This window comes from Pristis pectinata, chromosome 7 (genome assembly GCF_009764475.1).
Source record: "Pristis pectinata isolate sPriPec2 chromosome 7, sPriPec2.1.pri, whole genome shotgun sequence".
Taxonomy (NCBI): domain Eukaryota; kingdom Metazoa; phylum Chordata; class Chondrichthyes; order Rhinopristiformes; family Pristidae; genus Pristis; species Pristis pectinata.
Genome location: NC_067411.1, coordinates 103,975,694 through 103,995,756, shown reverse-complemented (window position 1 = coordinate 103,995,756; position 20,063 = coordinate 103,975,694). Strand labels below are relative to the sequence as shown.

Below are 20,063 nucleotides of genomic sequence, written 5' to 3'. Positions count from 1 at the left end.
AAACACCATGATAATAGGGAAGAAGACAGGGAAGAAATACATTCTTAAACTACATTTTATAACAATTTACTATTACGTGCTCATAATCTCTACTGTCCGATCCAATCACTGCATGACCAGCTGAAGTTTTATATAATAAATACAAATGCTAATCAATTCCATCAATAGACCGCAAAGAAAAATTCAAGAATGGAAAATGGCCATTTTATTTTGCCTGAAAGACCCATGTTAAAAATGCAAACAATGCAAGCCATAGGATCTTTAATTCTACATAGTGTGAGCATTCCGCATTTACCATCACCATCTTGAAATGTTTTATATAAATAAAGTGGAGCTATTCTATATTTGGGAGAACACATTAGCACTATTTTGAGTCAACTGAGGATATAGTTGTTTTAAGTACTTACAATGCAGAAGTTTCAGAGCAGTGGAAAATTTCTGGAATATGGGCTAAGATCAGCACACTTCTGATACCATGCCCATTAAATGGGAAGATGGCACAGGATACATTGGCCTCTACAGATGAATTCCAACAGTTATATTAAACTATGTTCCTCTAAAGGATATTGAGAAACCTACCACAAAATGTAGAGAAAAATTCAAAAGCTAAATAGCTGGAGTGTGATATTTCATGTGGAGGCGAATCTCACATGCAATATCCTCAATAGGCCTTCCAAATATAGTCAGCTGCCACTTTTGAGGATCCATACAACTGGGGTACTTTAATAATAAAAGTGATGGGCGATACATGAGTGATTGCCTCCTGAATGGCATAAAGATGCAAAGTTATAAACACTTTCAATTTTATGTGTCTGAGAACATGAAAAGGGAGGAAGGTATCTAGGTTAATAGTTGAAAAGGAAAAAGGTGACTGTGTTAAAGGAAAAGGAGAGCAAGACCAATTAAACAGGCCAGCACAGGCAATGACTATGAACCCAGCAGCTGCCCTGAGCTGCATCATTATGCAATTCCATGTCCTAAATAGTTCTGATAATAAATCAATATTAAAGCTCTAGATTGAATAGAAGGAAAAATATATACAAATATTGTTGACCACAGTAACCAATCTAATTGAAACTTAGTTATTATACATATTGGCCTTCTTTGTTACACTTATTGAATTTTATCCTTATGCATTTTCTGGCTTTAATTATGTTAGTAATATCCACTCTGACATCTGGATTGTAGGCTCTGAATTTCACTGACTAAAAACAGCCTTTAGAAGAACCTTAGTAATGAAGCATTCAATGACTTATCCTAACACCTATTTTTGTGAAAATGCAAATAGTTGAACAACACCTGGTACAACTGCCCTGTGCTTAGCCTATTTACCCAGTGGTCAGTGTTATTTTAAAAAGAAATTAATAGCAATGCATTATTCAAATCACCCATACTATTTGGACTTTAGAATTTGATATGCTGCATCTAAAAGGGTCTTTATTCAATTTGCATAGTCCATTTCTAAAAGCCAATTGTCTTTATTCACTGGTTTATTGCCTACATCTGCTCAACACTTAAACTTTCACTGGTAACTGGCTGAATTGGTTAACACCTACCTGAAGTAGCAACCCTTTCAGCATATGAAATGGCCACTTACCTGAAGCTTCTATAACCTGGTTATATTTTGTTTAGGAAACCCAAGGATTCCATGTAACATGATTTGAGCAGTGAACTAATGTGTTCACAGACTCAAGACCAACTAAACAGTGGCATTCTTGAATGGGTAGAAAATAAAAGCGCTTCTGCACATTGAGCTAGGTAGACTTCATTGAAATGCCACATATCTAACTCAGATTTCAATATGCTACAAGATATTGACCTGGTCTTTGTGAGAATTCTGGTGGGTAGTCAATCCTTGGTCTCTTTCTGGTGTTATATGAGTCAAAATCTTCTGCTCGACGCCTACGTAAATTAGGTAAACAGAATCATTATGAAACAAAACATGAATACAACTGAAAGCCGATCAAATGCAAAAACTGAAGGTAGCAATCCAGAAATGCAAAAAATAGATGTTTTCTTGCACTTCATTGATCAGAATAGCTTCACCAATGATAGTTTTATCAAACAAGTTGGATGAGATTTATATTATTCTACTACAAAAATTTGACTTGAACATTGTTTTTCTAACAGTACATTAAAACCAGAATAAAAGAGAAAAGAATCTATACTACTCATTTTAAAACTGTGCAGAAAGACTTGATCAAATTAGATATTAGAAACTAAATTCCAAAAAGGAACTTACAACCACAGGGTGCACATGTGTAAAGCTGCATTTCCCAATCACTTTATGATACCTCCCATTGTGTTTATTACAGCAACAGAAAGTTTACTTCAAGAAAACAAATTTTCATTAAATTGGAATGCAAAATATATGTTACAATGTTGACACAATGGGTATTTTTTTCATTCTTAGAGATTCTCATTAATAGCTCAAAATATTCAAATACTGCACACAAGGTCTGAAACAACAGTTGAAAACTATCAGACAGCAGAATATGTCATTGAAACCAGAGTTCCAAATTATAACAAAACTTTAAACACAATATAGATTAATATGCAACAATTTCCCTATTCTTTCTATAAATGTGCTGTCAGCTTTAGCAGGCACATTTCTATTAACAATGCAAGTGAATAAATCTGGGTAAAAAGATCAAGAGAGTGAAATCTACTTCAAACAATGTGATTCATTCCAGGTGCAAGATCACAATCATTTCCTATCTTCATGGGTATAAAACAATGAAAACAGGAGACCTTTAAGCAAAATACCTTGGAAGCTTTGTTTGTTCAAAGTTAACAGGAAAAATGATGGTTGGTTATGTTCATACTAAATTATTTGCTTGTTTTCTGTTGCAAAGGTTTTCAGTATTTAAAATTAAAATGGCATAAAAATTGTTTACAGTGAGAAAAATTCATTAATTCTATATGTAATCTATTACTGAGCTGAGGTGTAAGCAGTTACAGCCTGGGTTTCAATTTCACATTGCATTTTGAAATGATAATGGCCAACTACCCAATCTGATACTACAAAAAGTAAAATGGCTATTTACTACTGAAATGGAGCAGAAGCTTGAGAGATTATGCATTTTGCAACAGAGAAGCTGATTAAATCATGTCCATATGGGTTATGCCGTTTTGACTAGGAAGAAATTAGTGTAATTTTTGGAAAATTGTCTTACTGTAATAAATTAAAAGGATTCCTCAGCCAATAACACGAGTAATTAAGAAAACTGGATTTTTCTCACCCTATTACTTAAAACAAAACAAGGGAAACAACAGCAAGTTTATATAAAAATGCTGGTTAAAGGAAGAACATACCGCTTCTTGTAGTTGCTTTTTGACCACGCAAACGAAGATTTTAATTTGACAGTAAAGTTCATAAGCAGTCCAAACTAATGACTTATGATGCGTGAGCCACAAACATAAAAGGAGGGCCTGGCAGGCTGAGCAGGTGTTGTGGTAGCAATGCTATTGCAGTCCAGTGCAAAAAAAATAATTCCATTCATAAAGACCTTTAAAATAGCACAGTGACCCCTTGGCTTATAACTTCAAAAGACAGCTGGCCGCACAGTCCATAATAGCCAAAGGGAAGGGTACTGCCAGGTTTCCTCCTACCTAAATCGACAGTCCACTACATCAAAGAAATGGGCCACTGTTGATTATTTCCTACCTACCACAGGTGCTTTTCATAAAAGGAAACATTTGTCAAAGGCTGTATCCCAGCAAACTACATCAATCCATAGTCCTTTGACAGAGGTGGAGGGTATTGAAAGACTTAAATCTGTTGTTTGGTAGTTGGCTACAGGCAAAAGCACTAAGCACAGTAGTTACATCAGTTCTTTGAAATTCTCCGCTTTTTTCACCGTTACACCCCCTTTTCTCCCCCCAGGATTAGGAGGGAAACTGTATACTGTTCGTAAGCAGTGCTCAGTGAGGTGGCTTCAAATTGTACAGGTCCAGTGGTACTGTGAACATCTAGGAAGAACGCACACGGACTCAGCAACATCCACTCTCTGGTTTGTTGCCAGGTCTCCAAGGGCCATCGATTTTCCCTGTTTTTTTTTAAAAAAAAACCTAACCACGTGGATGTTTTCAGAAGCTCAGCAGCTTGATGGATAGGTATTCATTGTGACTAACTTTAAGGAATACTTTCAATAGGTGTATGTCGTCACGGTGACCATGGGGTAGCACCAAGTGAAAGAGTCCCATATTTAATGCTCTTCTTGACCAAGATAAAAATAACTTAACCCAAAATGAGATGTCATCTTCTGCAAAATTAATAGATACTGATCCTTTTAAGTCCCAGGCCACATTATTATCCATAGGAATACACCTGTAAAAAAAAAGGCTTTCACAAGATATTATAAAAGCAGGTTTACCATTAAAAATATATAATTTACACTCCACCTACCACACCAAGATTTAAATTACTTCTACAGAACACCTCAAGCTCCCTCCACGCAGCTTGTGTACAGGATATACTACTCTGAACTTGTATTCAAAATAATATAAATACACCCCATTTTTTTATTACAGTTCATTCTGGACATTTATGCTTTACCACGTATGGCTCCACTTTTACTCTTGAAGACGAAAAGCCAATGCGAAAGCACCCACAGCTGTCAGGGGTAGGCTGTGTAATCCTCACTGAAGCCACAGACTAGTCCATGCAGCTTGGCGTGAGGATTTTAAAATGATCTTCTGTATCGCTGGTACCATGAATTGGTGACTTAGTGCTCCATCATGTTATTCCATTACAAGTGCCTACTATCAGTCCAAAGAACGTTTCTAACCTTCCCACTTCCCGGACAGGATCACGTCGAGAAGGTCGCCCCCTTGATCGTGGCTGAGAGTGCACTCTTCTCTTGTGCCGCATTTTATGAATGAATTGATACAAGTCAATGCTTTCATCGTGGAAAATAGAAGACAAAGCTGTGTGCCACACTCAGGTTCAATTTCCTACAAAAATAAATGACTTAATGACTAAAAGGGAACAAATTTCAAGTCTGCAATAAATTTGAGAAGTTAAGATTGATATACCTGCCCATCCCGTCCAATTTTAAACAGGTTTGTTTTCATTCCATAGGTTGGACAAGGTGCCCTGTTTTGTAAATGGCAACTCGCGTCTGGAAAAAAAAAGTTAAATATAAACAATTAAATATTCTACCCTCCAGAAATGAAACATGGTGTTAATTCACAGATCATAGAACAATTTTCTGACATTCATACAATTATTTGATTCTCAATTTTATTTCTTGCAAAACATTTCAATCCCACCTCTCGGATCTCCTCAGCAATAAAGACCGATGGTTACCTTACGTTCTCTTAATTTCAACCAGGCACAGGGTAGAATGACAAAAATAAAGCCTTCAGAATCTCTGCGCTCCTGCAATTCTAGCCTCTTACAAATCTTAACACTATCATTGGTTGACACCTTTTTAGTTCCCCTAGTTTTAAGCAGTGTAAACTCTTCCTCTGAATTAGTTACAGAGTCATTGAATCGTAGAGCATGGAAATGAGCCATTTGGCCCAAACCATCCACGCCAACCATTGGGCACTCTAGCATATTAATCCCATCTTGGTCCTTGGTCTTGGTCCATAGCCTCTAATGCCAAGGTGATTGAAGTGCTTGTCTAGAAACTACTTAAATGTTGTCAGCAATCCAGCTTCACCCATTCTCTCAGGCAGTGCAATCCAGGTACTTGCCAATCTCTGGGTGAAGAAGGCTCTCTCATACCTCTTTAAATCTCTTACCCCTTACCCTAAACCTACGTCCTCTAGTTTTAACGGCATCTGATGTGGGGAGTTTCCTGCAGTCTAACTCCATTATGTCCCCTCTTAACCTCCTCTTCTTCAGAGGGAACAGACCCAGCCTCTCCAGTCTCTCCTCATAACTGAACTGCTCCATTCCAGGCAACATTCTGGCAAACCTCCTCTGTATCCTCCAGTGCAATCACATCCTTCACAGTGTGGTGGCCAGAACTGCACATGGTATTCCAGCTGAGGTCTGACCAAGGTTTTAGCAAGTTGGAGCATAACCCCCCCTATTTCTGTAGTCCCTGACTAATAAACCTTCAATGATCTCTGGACATACTCCCAGGACCCTCCGTTCCTCAAAAGCCCTCAAGACCCTACCATTCATGATACCTTAGCCCCATCAGTATTCTCAAAATGTATCTTACATTTGTCTCGATTAAACTCTATTTGTCATTTTTCAGCCCATTTCACCAACACATCAATACAATTCCACCAATCTTGTGTCACCCATGAATTTACTGATCATCCACATACATTGTAAACTGCAAGGATCCCGGTACTAATCCCTGTGCGACACTAGTCACAGGCATCCAATCGCAAAAACAACCTTATCTCCTGTTACCAAGCCAATTTTGGATCTAATTTGCCAACCTGCCCTAGATCCCATGGGCCCCAATCTTTTGGATCAGTCTCTCATCTATCTGATCTTTACCTTGGATGGCAAGTGTTCTTAATGAGAACGTGTGTGTGTGTGTGTGTGTGTGTGTGTGTGTGTGTGTGTGTGTGTGTGTGTGTTTTTAAAAACACACCACTGAAGCACCAGCTTTTCGTAACTTAAAGAACCAACATTAACTGTTCATTGTTGCTGCTATTAACAGAGAAGATGGGAATGGGGCAATGGGGACTACTTTTAGAGTTTTAACATGGACATTGAAAAGATAAATCTGAAATATTACTTTTAATTAAACTAAGAATAAGACCCAGAACATCAGAAATTAGTTACCAAAGATCTTTTGCTGCATCTTTGTTTGTCCATCCAAATAAACATTACATTCTCACCCTAATTTTTTTCTATTACGATCTCTCGTTTTTACTTTCAGGGATTTTATCTTCACTATTAAACAGACTATGCCCTCTAGACCTTCAGGTAGAGTAGTCATAGATTCGAGTTTTACAACATGGAAATAGGCCCTTCGGCCAAACTCATCCATGCTGACTGAGGCTCCTACCTGAGCTAGACCTATTTGCCTGCATAGACCAGGTGGTGAAGGCGACATTTGGCATGCTTGCCTTCATCTATCAGGGCACTGCGTACAACAGTTGGGACATCTTATGCCTGTACAAGAGGTTGGTGAAATCGACTTGGAATACTGTGTACAGTTCTGGTTGCTTGGGTATATAAAGGATGTTACTAAACTAGAAAGGATGCAGAAAAGATTCACAAGGACATTATCTGGACTGAAGGGCTCAAGTTATAAGGAGAGAATGGATAGGCTGGGGCTGTTTTCCTTGGAGTGTAGCAGGCTGAGGGGTGACCTTGTGAAGGGTTATAAAATGACATGGGGCATAGATAAGGTGGATGGTCACAGTTTTTTTCCCCAGGGTAGAGGAGTCTAAAACTGGAGGGCAAAGGTTTGTGAGAGGGGAAGATTTAAAGAGGACCTGAGAAGCAACTTTTTCCACACAAGACAGTGGTGGGTATATGGGACGAGCTGCCAGAGAAAATAGTAGAGTGGGTACAATTACAATGTTTCAAAGACATTTAGACAAGTACATGGATAGGAAAGATTCAGTGGGATAGAGGCGAAACTCAGGCAAATAGGACAAACTCAGGTAGACAACTTGGTTGGCATGGATAAATTGGGCCAAAGGGTCTGTTTGTGTGCTGTACATCTATAATCTGTTTAATACGTCAGCCATTTAAGGAGACAACTCTGAGTTAGTGAATATCTAGTGTTGATAACTGCTGATTCAAGACAGATTTTCAGATTATTATAGAATCATACAATGGCATTGTAAAAATGTGGAGATCAGATATCAAGCCCTAATAGGATGGAGCAGTTCTGAGGGGTTACATGGCCAACATTTACTTCTACAGGCAATTCCGGCCACTGTCTGTTAGAAGTTTGTATGTTCTCCCCGTGTCTGCGTGGGTTTCATAGAGCATAGAACAGCACAGCACAAGACAGGCCCTTCAGCCCACAATGTTGTGCCGACCTTTAAACCTCATCTAAGACTACCCAACCCGTTCCTCCCACATAGCTCTCTATTTTAAATTCCTCCATATATCTAGTAATCTCTTGAAGTTGACCAATGTACCTGCCTCCACCACCACCCCAGGCAGCGCATTCCATGCCCCAACCACCCTTGGGGTAAAAAAAAACATCCTCTGATATCTCCCTTGAACATTGGTGCCTTGGGAAAGAGGTGCTGGCTGTCCACTCTATCTATTCCTCTTAATATTCTGTACACCTCTATCACGTCTCCTCTCGTCCTCCTCCTCTCCAATGAGTAAAGCCCTAGCTCTCTCAGTCTCTCCTCATAATGCATACTCTCTAAACCAGGCAACATCATGGTAAATCTCCTCTGCACCCTTTCCAATGCTTCCACATCCTTCCTATAATGAGGCGACTAGAACTGGACACAGTACTCTAAGTGTGGTCTAACCAGAGTTTTATAGAGCTGCGTCATTACCTCACGGCTCTTAAACTCGATCCCTCAACTAATGAAAGCTAACATCCATAAACTTTCTTAACTACCCTATCCACCTGTGAGGCAACTTTCAGGGATCTGTGGATATGGACCTCCAGATTCCTCTGCTCCTCCACACTACCCAGAACCCTGCCACTAACTTTGTACTCTGCCTCAGAGTTTGTCCTTCCAAAGTGTACCACCTCACACTTCTCTGGATTGAACTCCATCTGCCACTTCTCAGCCCAGCTCTGCATCCTATCAATGTCCCTCTACAAGCTTCGACAATCCTCTACACTTCCATAACACCGCCAACCTTTGTGTCGTCTGCCAACTTGCCAACCCAGCCTTCTACCCCCTCATCCAAGTCATTAATATAAAAAAAAAATCACAAAAAGCAGAAGTCCCAGAACCGATCCTTGTGACACCACTAGTCACAGCCCTCCAATCTGAATGCACTCCCTCCACAACCCTTTGCTTTCTACAGGCAAGCCAACTCTGAATCCACATGGCCAAGCTTCCCTGAATCCCATGCCCTCTGACCTTCTGAAAAAGCCTACCATGTGGAACCTTGTCAAATGCCTTACTAAAGTTCATGTAGACCACATCTACTGCACTACTCTCAATCTGTCTGGTCACCTCCTCAAAGAACCCTATCAGACTTTGAGACATGATCTGCCCTTCACAAAGCCATGCTGGCTGTCCCTGATCAGACCATGATTCTCCAAATGCCCATAGATCCCATCTCTAAGAATCCTTTCCAACAGCTTGCCCACCACTGACATAAGGCTCACTGGTCTATAATTCCTAGACTATCCCTACTACCTTTTTTTTGAATAAGGGGACAACATTTGCCACCCTCCAATACCATTCCCATGGACAACGAGGACTCAAAGATCCTAGCCAAAGGCTCAGCAATCTCCTCCCTCGCCTCACGAAGCAGCCTGGGAAGTATTCCTTCAGGCCCTGGGGACTTATCTGTCCTAATATTTTCTAACAGCTCCAACACATCCTCTCTCTTGATATCAATATGCTCTAGAACATTTCCCTTACCAACACTGTCCTCAGCATCATCAAGACCCCTCTCCTTGGTGAATACTGAAGAGAAGTATTCATTCAGAACCTCACCCACTTCCACAGCTTCCAGACACATCTTCCCACCTTTATCCCTAAACGGTCCTACCTTTACTCCCATCATCCTTCTGCTCTTCACATAAGTGAAAAATGCCTTGGGGTTTTCCTTAACCCTACTCGCCAAGGACTTTTCATGTCCCCTTCTTGCTCTCCTCAGCCCCTTAAGTTCCTTCCTTGCTACCCTATATTCCTCAAGAGACCTATCTGATCCTTGCTGCCTAAACCTTATGTATGCTGCCTTCTTCCAAACTAGATGTTCCACCTTTCTTGGTTCCTTCACCCTGCCTTTCTTTCTCTGCCTCACTAGTACAAATTTATCCCTAACACCCTGCAAGAGATCCCCAAACAAGGACCACATCTGTACTAACTCAATGTAACTGCACTGTGTAATGAATTGACCTGTATGATCGGTATGCAAAACAAGTTTTTCACTGTACCTCAGGGACAGGTGCAGAGAGGACAAGAGGTTTTTCAATTGGGGAAGGGCTAACTACGAGGCTATAAGGAGAGAACTTGGGAGTGTAAATTGGGATGTCCTTTTTGAAGGAAATGTACCATGGGGATGTGGTCGATATTCAGGGATCTTATGCAGGATGTTAGGGATAAATATGTCCCGGTGAGGCAGAGAAGGAATGGCAGGGTGAAGGAACCGTGGGTGACGAGAGAGGTGGAACGACTTGTTAGGGAGAAGAAGGTAACATACGTGAGGTATAAGCAGCAAGGTTCAGACAGGGCCCGTGAGGAATATAGGTAGCGAGGAAGGAACTTAAGAAAGGGCTGAGGAGAGCTAGAAGGGGACATGAAAAGGCTTGGCTAGTAGGGTTAAGGAAAATCCCAAGGCCTTTTTCAAGTACGTGAAGGGTAGGAGGATGGCTAGGGTGAAGGTAGGTCCGATTAAGGACAAAGGTGGGAGAATTTGCCTGGAGGCGGCGGAAGTGGGAGAAGTTCTGAATGAGTACTTCTCTTCGGTATTCACCAGGGAGAGGGGTCTTGATGATGCGGAAGGGAGTGCTGGTAGGGGTAATGTTCTCGAGGTTGTTGATATCAAGAGAGAGGATGTGTTGAAGTTGTTAAATAATATTAAGACAGATAAATCTCCGGGGCCTGACGGGATTTTCCCCAGGCTGCTTCGAGAGGCTAGGGAGGAGATTGCTGAACCGCTGGTAAGGATCTTTGAGTCCTCGTTGTCTACGGGGGTGGTGCCGGAGGATTGGAGGATTGCGAATGTGGTCCCCTTGTTCAAAAAAGGTAATAGGGATAGGCCAGGGAATTATAGACCGGTGAGTCTCACGTCTGTGGTGGGTAAGCTGTTAGAAAGGATTCTAAGGGATAGGATTTATGAACACCTAGAGAATCATGGACTGATTAGGGACAGCCAGCATGGCTTTGTGAAGGGAAGATCTTGCCTCACAAGCCTGATAGAGTTCTTTGAGGAGGTGACCAGGAAGATTGATGAGGGCAGTGCGGTGGATGTGGTTTACATGGATTTTAGTAAGGCATTTGATAAGGTTCCTCATGGTAGGCTTCTTCAGAAGGTCAGAGGCCGAGGGATCCAAGGAAGCTTGGCTGTGTGGATTAGGAATTGGCTTTCATGTAGAAAGCAGAGGGTTGTTGTGGAAGGAGTGCCCTCGGATTGGAAGGGCAGTGACTAGTGGTGTCCCGCAGGGATCGGTTCTGGGACCTCTACTTTGTGTGATATTTATAGATGACTTAGATGAGGGGGTGGAGGGCTGGGTTAGTAAGTTTGCGGACGACACTAAGATAGGCGGTGTTGTGGATAGTGTGGAGGGCTGTCGGAGCTTACAGAGGGATATTGATAGGATGCAGAGCTGGGCTGACATGTGGCAGATGGAGTTCAATCCAGAGAAGTGTGAGGTGGTACACTTTGGAAGGACAAACTCCAGGGCAGAGTACAGGGTAAACGGCAAGGTACTTGGCAGTGTGGAGGAGCAGAGGGATCTGGGGGTTCATATTCACAGTTCGTTGAAAGTTGCCTCACAGGTGGAAAGAGCAGTCAAGAAGGCCAATGGGATGTTGGCTTTCATAAGTCGCGGGATTGAGTTTAAGAGCCGCGAGGTTATGATGCAGCTTTACAAAACTCTAGTTAGGCCACATTTAGAGTACTGTGTTCAGTTCTGGTCGCCTCATTATAGGAAGGATGTGGAGGCATTGGAGAGGGTGCAGAGGAGATTTACCAGGATGCTGCCTGGATTGGAGGGTATTGAATATGAGGAGAGGCTTAAGGTGCTAGGGCTTTATTCACTGGAAAGGAGGAGGATGAGAGGAGACATGATAGAGGTATATAAAATATTGAGAGGAATAGATAGAGTAGACAGTCAGCGCCTCCTTCCCAGGGCACCAATGCTCAAGACGAGAGGTCATGGCTTTAAGGTTATGGGTGGGAGGTTCAGGGGAGATGTCAGAGGGAGGTTTTTCACCCAGAGAGTGGTTGGTGCATGGAATGCACTGCCTGGGGTGGTGGTGGAGGCAGATACATTGAACAGGTTCAAGAGCTTGTTGGATAGGCATATGGAGGAACGTGAGATAGAGGGATATGCGGGAGGAAGGGGTTAGGTAGTGTGAGGGTGGTCTGATGGACGGCACGACACGGTGGGCCGAAGGGCCTGTTTTGTGCTGTATGGTTCTATGGTTCAAGTGACAATAATAAACCAATACCAATCTCCATGGTACATTTCCCTTCAAAAATGTCATCCCAATTCACATTCAAGTTCCAGCCTTATAGCCTCAATATGTCGTTCCCCAATTAAATATTTTCCTGTCCTCTTTGCTCCTATCCTTGTCCATGACAATGCTAAAGGTTAGGGAGCAGTAGTCATGTCCCCCAAATGCTCACCCACTGAGAGATCTGTCACCTGACCTGGTTCATTACCTAATACTAGATCTATATGGTATTCCCTCTAGTCAGTCTGTCAACATACTGTGACAGGAATCCGTCCTGGACACACTTAAACTCTGCCCTGTCTAAACCTTTGGTACTAAGCAGGGGCCAATCAATATTTGGGAATCAATATTTCCTCCGAGTGCTCCGGTTTCCTCCCACATTCCAAAGATTTACAGGTTAGGAAGTTGTGGGCATGCTATGTCGGCAGCAGAAGCGTGGCGACACATGTGGGCTGCCCCCAGAACACACTACACAAAAGATCCATTTCACTGTGTGCTTCGATGTATATGTGACTAATAAAGATACCTTATCAACTTACAAGCATTCAATTCACAAATTTTCACTATATCATTGATTCTTTGGATGCATGTTTTGATTTACAAAGCTTTTGCTATAAAACCATGCGACTCTTCACCAAGGAACACTGTACCAAAATACGCACATCACACTGCACCTAGCCTTTGACTTAAAATTTTCATTGATAGAACATTTTCTCCAGGAACATATCCCTTTTGTAAATTAAGAAATGGTTATATTATGGTCAAACGAACAAGACATCCTTAGATTTCCCTTCATTCCCAACAGTATCTCATTTGTATCTAACTGGATTGCATGAAGTAGACAGAAAACTACTAGTACACAGAGCAGACACAAACTACAGATGCTGGAAAATTCTGGAGCAAAAAAAAACTGCTGGAGGAACTCAACAGATCAAGCAGAAGGATGGTCGATGTTTCAGGTCGAGACCCTGCCTCAGGACTGAGAATGCAGAGGGAAGATACCCAATATAGAGATGAAAAGGAGGGGTGAGACAGCTTGTGGTAGGTGGAACCAGGTGGGGATGATGGGCAGATGGAGCCAGGTGGCAAAGGACAACAAATCCAAGCAATAGAGGAAGGAAAATGTGAACAAAACGAAGAAGAACCTCGGTGGACCAGTAGAAGTGGGAGAAGGACACAGGGGTGTGGGTTACCCAAAAGTGGAAAATGCAATGTTCGGAATGTTGACCATGCCTTTGCCTCCACAGATGCTGCTTGACCTGATGAGCTCCTCCAGCTTTTTTTTTCCACATAGACATAGTCTTCTAAACATAGCCCATTATTCCATAGCAAGCTGCACTTAAAATAGTGTCTCTAATGTTTTTAAATTTTCATTTTGCTTCCAAACACACATTGTACCTGCAAATCCAGTCGATTTTAAAGACGCCACCCAACATTTTTGCATTCATCCCAGCTGGCAGCACCCAGTGTATTGGAGACCCTCCGTGGTGAGATTCTGATGAAAGTCTAGCAAATCCTGCAAGCAAATTTTATTAAAAGGTATACACAGTTAATGGATGTCCTTCAAATAGATGTTTTGTTCACGCTCATGATATTTAATTCACTTTCTATTTTCAGATATTAATTTTTGATGCAATTTCTGAACATCCGTATCACAATTTCCTGTAATGTAAAGCCACATCATATGTGCATGTCAAGAAAAAACTGTATTTGGTTCCCCACCCACCCCACACACAGAAATCCGTAAGTGCAAGTTTTTTTGGCAGTGATTTGTAAATAATCCTGCAGGGGCAAACTTCCATACCCAAAATGCTGTAATGTGGGGATCACCTATGTACAAATAGCGCAACATTATTCCATTTCTTTATACTATCTTCTCACCCTGAAATTTTCCACTTTCTCGAACAGAGAATATCAGTATAACGCTCCGAGCATCTCGGAATGCAGTGTTGAGCTTCTTCTCATTTACTGGCAGTGTTGACCACACACCTAAAAGTAAGAAAGGAAAAAGTTATGCATTAAAATTAACTTCACTAAGAACCACTCTAGAACTAGCAACCACCCTTGCATTGAATAAAAGGAAGGCAGGCTATGGCAGAGCAGCCATTTCGAGAAAGACCCCTTCGAGGTCTAAGTGCTACTGGTGCTCAAAGCGTGGACTTTGGATCCCATCCCTCTACTAGACCAAGTAGCAGGAGCAATCTCCTTCCCAGAATATTGGTTTCCCCCAGTTCAGGATGCTTTCTATGATGCATCCGTAAAAATTGGTGAGGGTCAACAAGAACATGCTGTATTTCCTTAGCCTTCTGAGGAAGTAGAGGCGCTGGTGTGTTTTTTTTTGGCTATAGCATCTACGTGGTTGGACCAGGACAAGCTATTGCTGATGTTTACATCTAGGAACTTGAAGCTCTTAACCATCTGCACCTCAGTACCATTGATACAAAGAACATAACAGTACAGCACACGAACAGGCCCTTCAGCCCACGATATTGTGCCAAACTAATTAAACGCCTAACTAAAAATCCCTTCTGCTTACAATGTCCATATCCCTCCATTCTCTACACATTTAAGAGGTTCTTAGATAGGCACTTGAATCAGCCAGCATAATCAAAGACCCCACCCACCAAGACATTCTCTCTTCTCCCTCTCCCATCAGGCAGAAGATACAAAAGCCTGAAAGCACGTACCACCAAGCTCAAGGACAGCTTCTATCCCGCTATTATAAGACTACTCAACGGTTCCCTAGTATAAGACTCCTGACCTCACAATTTACCTTATGACCTTGCACCTTATTGTCTACCTGCACTGCACTCTCTCTGTAGCTGTGACACTTTACTCTGCATTCTGTATTGTTTTACCTCGTACTACCTCAATGACTGTGTAATAAATTGATCTGTATGAATGCTATGTAAGACAAGCTTTTCCACTATACCTCAGACAATGATAAACCAATTCCAGCTTACCCCCTCTCACCTTAAATGCATGCTCCCTAGTATTAGGCGTTTCAACCCTGGGAAAAAGATACCAGCTATCTACCCTGTCTGAGCCTCTCATAATTTTAAACTTTATCAGGTCTCCCTCAGCCTCTGACACTCCAGAGAAAGCAAGTTTGTCCAACCTCTCCTCTAATCCATGCAGCATCCTGGTAAACCTCTTCTGCACCCTCTCTAAAGCCTTTGCATCCTTTCTATAATGGGGCAACCAGAATTGAATGCAATACTCCAGATGCAACCCAACCAGAATTTTATAAAGCTGCAACATAACTTCCTGACTCTTGAATTCAAATGCCTCAACTAACAAAGGCAAGCATGCCAATATTCCTTCTTTAACACCCTATCAATCTGTGCCGTCACTTTCAGGGAGGTATGGACTTGGACCCCAAGATCCCTCTGTACATCAACACTATTATGGGCCCTGCCATTAACTGTGTACTGTCCCTTTACATTTGATCTCCCAAAGTGCAATACCTCAAAGTTGGCTGGATTAAACTCCACCTGCCATTTCTCTGCCCAGATCTGCAACTGATCTATATTGCAAATGTTCTATATACATACAGGGGTGTGCTCCGCCCTGCTTCCTAAAGTCAATGACCAGCTCCTTTGTTTTGCTGACATCGAAAGGTCATTGCTTTGACACCATACCACCAGTTCCTCTATCTCCTTCCTGTACTCCATCTCATTGTTATTTGAGATCCGGTCCCACTACAGTCATCTGTGAACTTGTAAATGGAGTTAGAGCAGAATCTGGCCACACAGTTGAGAGTGAGGTAAGGGGCTGAGGACAGAGCCGAGGACGGAGCCTTGTGGGGCACCAGTGTTGAGGATAATCACGGCAGAGGTGTTGCTGCCTATCTTTACTGATTGCTGTCTATTGGTCAGGAAGTCAAGGATTCAGTTGCTCTCTAGATCATCTCTTCAAGAAGAATTGCAGCAGCAGCCAGATCAGTGGCACCATGACTAGCTCTGTTGTGCAGCAATGTAGGGCAAAGTCTCAACAAGCAATAGTGATAGGGGACTCTAATCAGGAGTTTCTGCAGCTGCAGGTGTTTCCTCCCTGGTGCCAAGGTCAAGGATGTCTGCGAGTGGGCACAGGACCCTCTGAAAGGGGAGGGTAAGCAGCCAGAGGTCGTGGTCCATATTGATACCAACGACAAAGGCAGGAAGAAAGACGAGGTCCTGCAAAGAGAATTTAGGGAATTAAATAGCAAGTTAAAAACAGGACCTGTAGGTTTGTAATCTTATACTTACTCTCTATGCCACGAGCCAGTGAGGCAAGGAATATGACGACAGTACAGTTAAATGCGTGGCCAAGCTGATGCAGGAGGGAGGGCTTCAGGTATGTGAATCACTGGGCTCTCTTCCAGGGCAGGCAAGACCTGTACGAGGGGACAGGCTGTACGTGAACTAGAGGGAAGCCAATGTCCTGGCGGGGAGATTCGCTAATGCTGCTTTGGAGGTTATAGTAGTCTGGCAGGGGGTTGGGACCTAAAGCAGTAGTGCAACAGATGAGATAGTTGAGGCAAGTGCAACGTTAAAAGTCGAGCAAGTTCAGTAGACCGGACAGGAAGAGGCTAGACAAGGAGCACGGACGGTCTGAGAAACTAAACTGTTATTTATTTTAATGCAAGAAGCCTGACAGGTAACAGAGGAACTCGGGGTGCAGACTGGTACATGGGACTAGGATATTATCATAACAGAAACGTGGTTGAGGGATGGGCAGGGCTGGCAGCTCAATGTTCCAGGATACGATGCCACAGGCATGATAGAGGCGAAAGTAAGAGAGGAGGGGGAGTTGCGTTTTTGATTAAGGAGAACATCACGGCAGTACTTACGAAGGATATTCTTGGCGGATTGTCCAGTGAGACTATACGGTTGGAACTTAAAAATAAGAGGATGGTCACTTTGATGGGATTGTACTATAGGCCCCCCAATAGTCTGTGGGGAATATGTAAGAAGATCACAGATTAGCTATAAGAATAAGAGAGTTATAATAGTAGGTGACTTCAATTTCTCCAAGCCAATATGAGGCTGCCATAGGGCAAAGGGCTTGGATGGGGCAACATTTGTTAAATGTGTCCAGGAAAATCTCAAACAATATATAGGTGAGCCAACTAGAGAGGGGGCAACAATGGACCTCCTATTGGGAAATGACACAGGGCAAGTGATTGAAGTGTCAGTGGGAATGCACTTTGGGACCAGTGACCATAATTCTATTCTGCAGTTAGTTTTAGAAGTTATGGAAAAAAGAAATAACTGGTCCATGAGTTAAAGTCCTAAACTGGGCCAAGGCAAATTTTGAAGGCATTGGACAGGAACGTGCAAAGGTTGATTGGGAGAGGCTGTTTGCAGGAAAAGGGAGCTCTGGCAAGTGGGAGGCTTTTAAAAGTGAGATATGGAGAATTGAGGGCCAGCATGGTCCTGTTGGAGTGAAGTGCAAGGCTGACAGGATTAGGGAACCCTGGTTGATGAGGGATACTGAGGCTCTAGTCTGGAAAAACAAATCACATGACAGGTAGCAGCAGCTTTCGAGCGAATCCCTGAGCATAAGAGATGTAGGAGTACAATTAAGAGGTATGTCAGGAGGGTAATAATAGGACACGAGACAGGTCTGGTGCTTAAGGTAAAGGAGAATCCCAAAAGATTCTACAAGCATATTAAGAAAAACATGGGCAACTAGGAAGAGAATAGGTATCAATAACAATCAATATTGTCATCTGTATGTGGAGCCACAGGAGATGGGCAAGGTATTAAATGAATATATCAAATCTGTACTTACTATGGAGAAGGACATGGAAGCTAAAGAATTCAGGGAAATGAATTGTGATTCTTGGAACATATCTACAATACAAAAGAGGCAACACTGGTAGTTTTCAAGAATATTAAGGTGGATAAATCCCCAGGGTCTGATCAAGTGTATTCTAGAACATTGTGGGAAGCTAGGGAAGAAATTGCAGGGACCCTGGCAGGTAGTCACAGGTGAGGTACCAGTAGACTGGAGGGTGGCTAATGTGTCTCTCTCTCTTTTTTTTAATAAAAGGGCTACAAGGACAAGCCAGGGAATACAGGCCGGTGAACCTAACATCAGTGGTAGGAAAGTTACGAGGGATTTTGCTGGACAAGATCTATCAGCATTTGGAAAGGCAAGGACTGATTAGAGTAGTCAGCCTGGCTTTGTGCGTGGTAAACAGTATCACAAATTTGATCCGAGTTATTTTGAAGTAATCAAGAGGATTGACAAGGGCAGGGAGGCAGATGGTGTCTAGATGGTAGCATTAAGTAATATGGCAAACTGCAGCATGTACCAAGCAAAGTACAATTAAGTTAACTTCTAAAATTATTTTCTATACCTTAGCCTTTGCCAGAGATACATTCTCATGGTTATTGCTCTTTATGAGGAAAAACCGTGCATCTCGAAGAACGTACTTCAGTTTACTAGTTTGATCTGAAAAATGTAAATGTAAAATTACTTTGAATAACTGCAAATAATACAAAGAAACTATATGTAGTGCATATTTTGGTTTATTATTCTTATTTAGAAGTTTCTGCAATTTTGCACCAAGCACACAAACAACCACCCATAAAAGCCATGGCAACATTAAAAGTGTTGTGCAACAAATCAAGCAAGTCACTTTATCTCAATTGATAGCTAAACTGGAAGTCCAAAGACAAAATTGGACAATCCCATTGGAATTCCAGGACTGACAATAAAATAGAAGTATGCCTGTTGGTTCAACAGTAATGTTTTTTTCTAAAACATAACTACTCTTTCAAATATAGAGCAGAGGTAAAAGGGACCAAACTGCTTCCCCACTGTGCCTTCCATGATAGGATTTTAATTTTGACCAACCTACTCAAACGATGAATGATTGGAAGTAAAACTTCATATTGGTGCATTAGGAAACAAAAGGCACAGGAACACTGGAATAGCTAAGCACATCCTGCACTACATGACCAGAAGGTGATCAATATTGACAAAACAAAAGTTGTCCACCTCTTGATTAAAGGCCAACTTATGCAATACAGTGGTTATGTTGTGGAACTCCAGCTACTTTGTGAAATTAAGACTCATGTTTGATCAGGTCCAATTCATTTACATTTAACATTTGATACAATGCACTTTTAGAAGTATCCCAAAGAAAACCAGATTTAAGAAAAATATATACCTTTCTAAAGCTTCAATTGGAAATGCCAAAATTAACAAACCTACCATCATTTCTCAATATATGCATGGCTGGTATTGCCAACATGCAAGGTAAAGCAACTAAACCAACCATGAAAATGTACCAACAACTTCAATTAGCCTCAAATTTTGGTTTCACAGCAATAACATGCAACATGCAAACCATTAGTTTACTACCAAGCAGCCAATTTGATGTCCAGTTTCATATTACATAACAGACACATCAAATGGAGATTCCAATTCTATTCCTAACATATGCCTTAATTCTCTAGTACACACAAGTATAACTTTTCATCTGTTCACATGCATAATTATTGGTAAACGATGATGCTAATCCCCATCTCCATATTAAAAATAAAATCTTTACGAAAGCCGACAAGGAAGATTCAATGACATCACAAAAACAAGGTCACAAAAAATATTCATTTAAGCTATTGTCTTCGGTGTTTCCTGTTCAAGTTTTTCCTATTTGTGATGCAGTCAAAAAGCATTCTAAACTTCTTCAGTGTAGCAGCTGATTTTCACTGTAGAGAAAGAAAACTGTCATCTTGTAGTGCCCCTGGCAAAACATTCTTAGGTATTTATAGAAAACATTTCAAAATCTCAATCTCCTTGTTGCTTGA

At 41.7% G+C, this 20,063-nt stretch overlaps 1 protein-coding gene across 1 annotated transcript in view; it reads right to left on the bottom strand.

Annotated features, from left to right (window-relative positions):
- The window catches only part of ythdc1 (YTH N6-methyladenosine RNA binding protein C1), a 57,077-nt gene that overhangs the window by 9,025 nt on the left and 27,989 nt on the right, over nucleotides 1-20,063 (bottom strand). Inside the window, 8 exon segments of the mRNA XM_052020672.1 lie at nucleotides 1,820-1,902; nucleotides 4,791-4,914; nucleotides 4,917-4,956; nucleotides 5,038-5,058; nucleotides 5,060-5,123; nucleotides 13,660-13,777; nucleotides 14,143-14,251; nucleotides 18,608-18,702. Coding sequence (XP_051876632.1) covers nucleotides 1,820-1,902; nucleotides 4,791-4,914; nucleotides 4,917-4,956; nucleotides 5,038-5,058; nucleotides 5,060-5,123; nucleotides 13,660-13,777; nucleotides 14,143-14,251; nucleotides 18,608-18,702 — 654 coding nt within the window.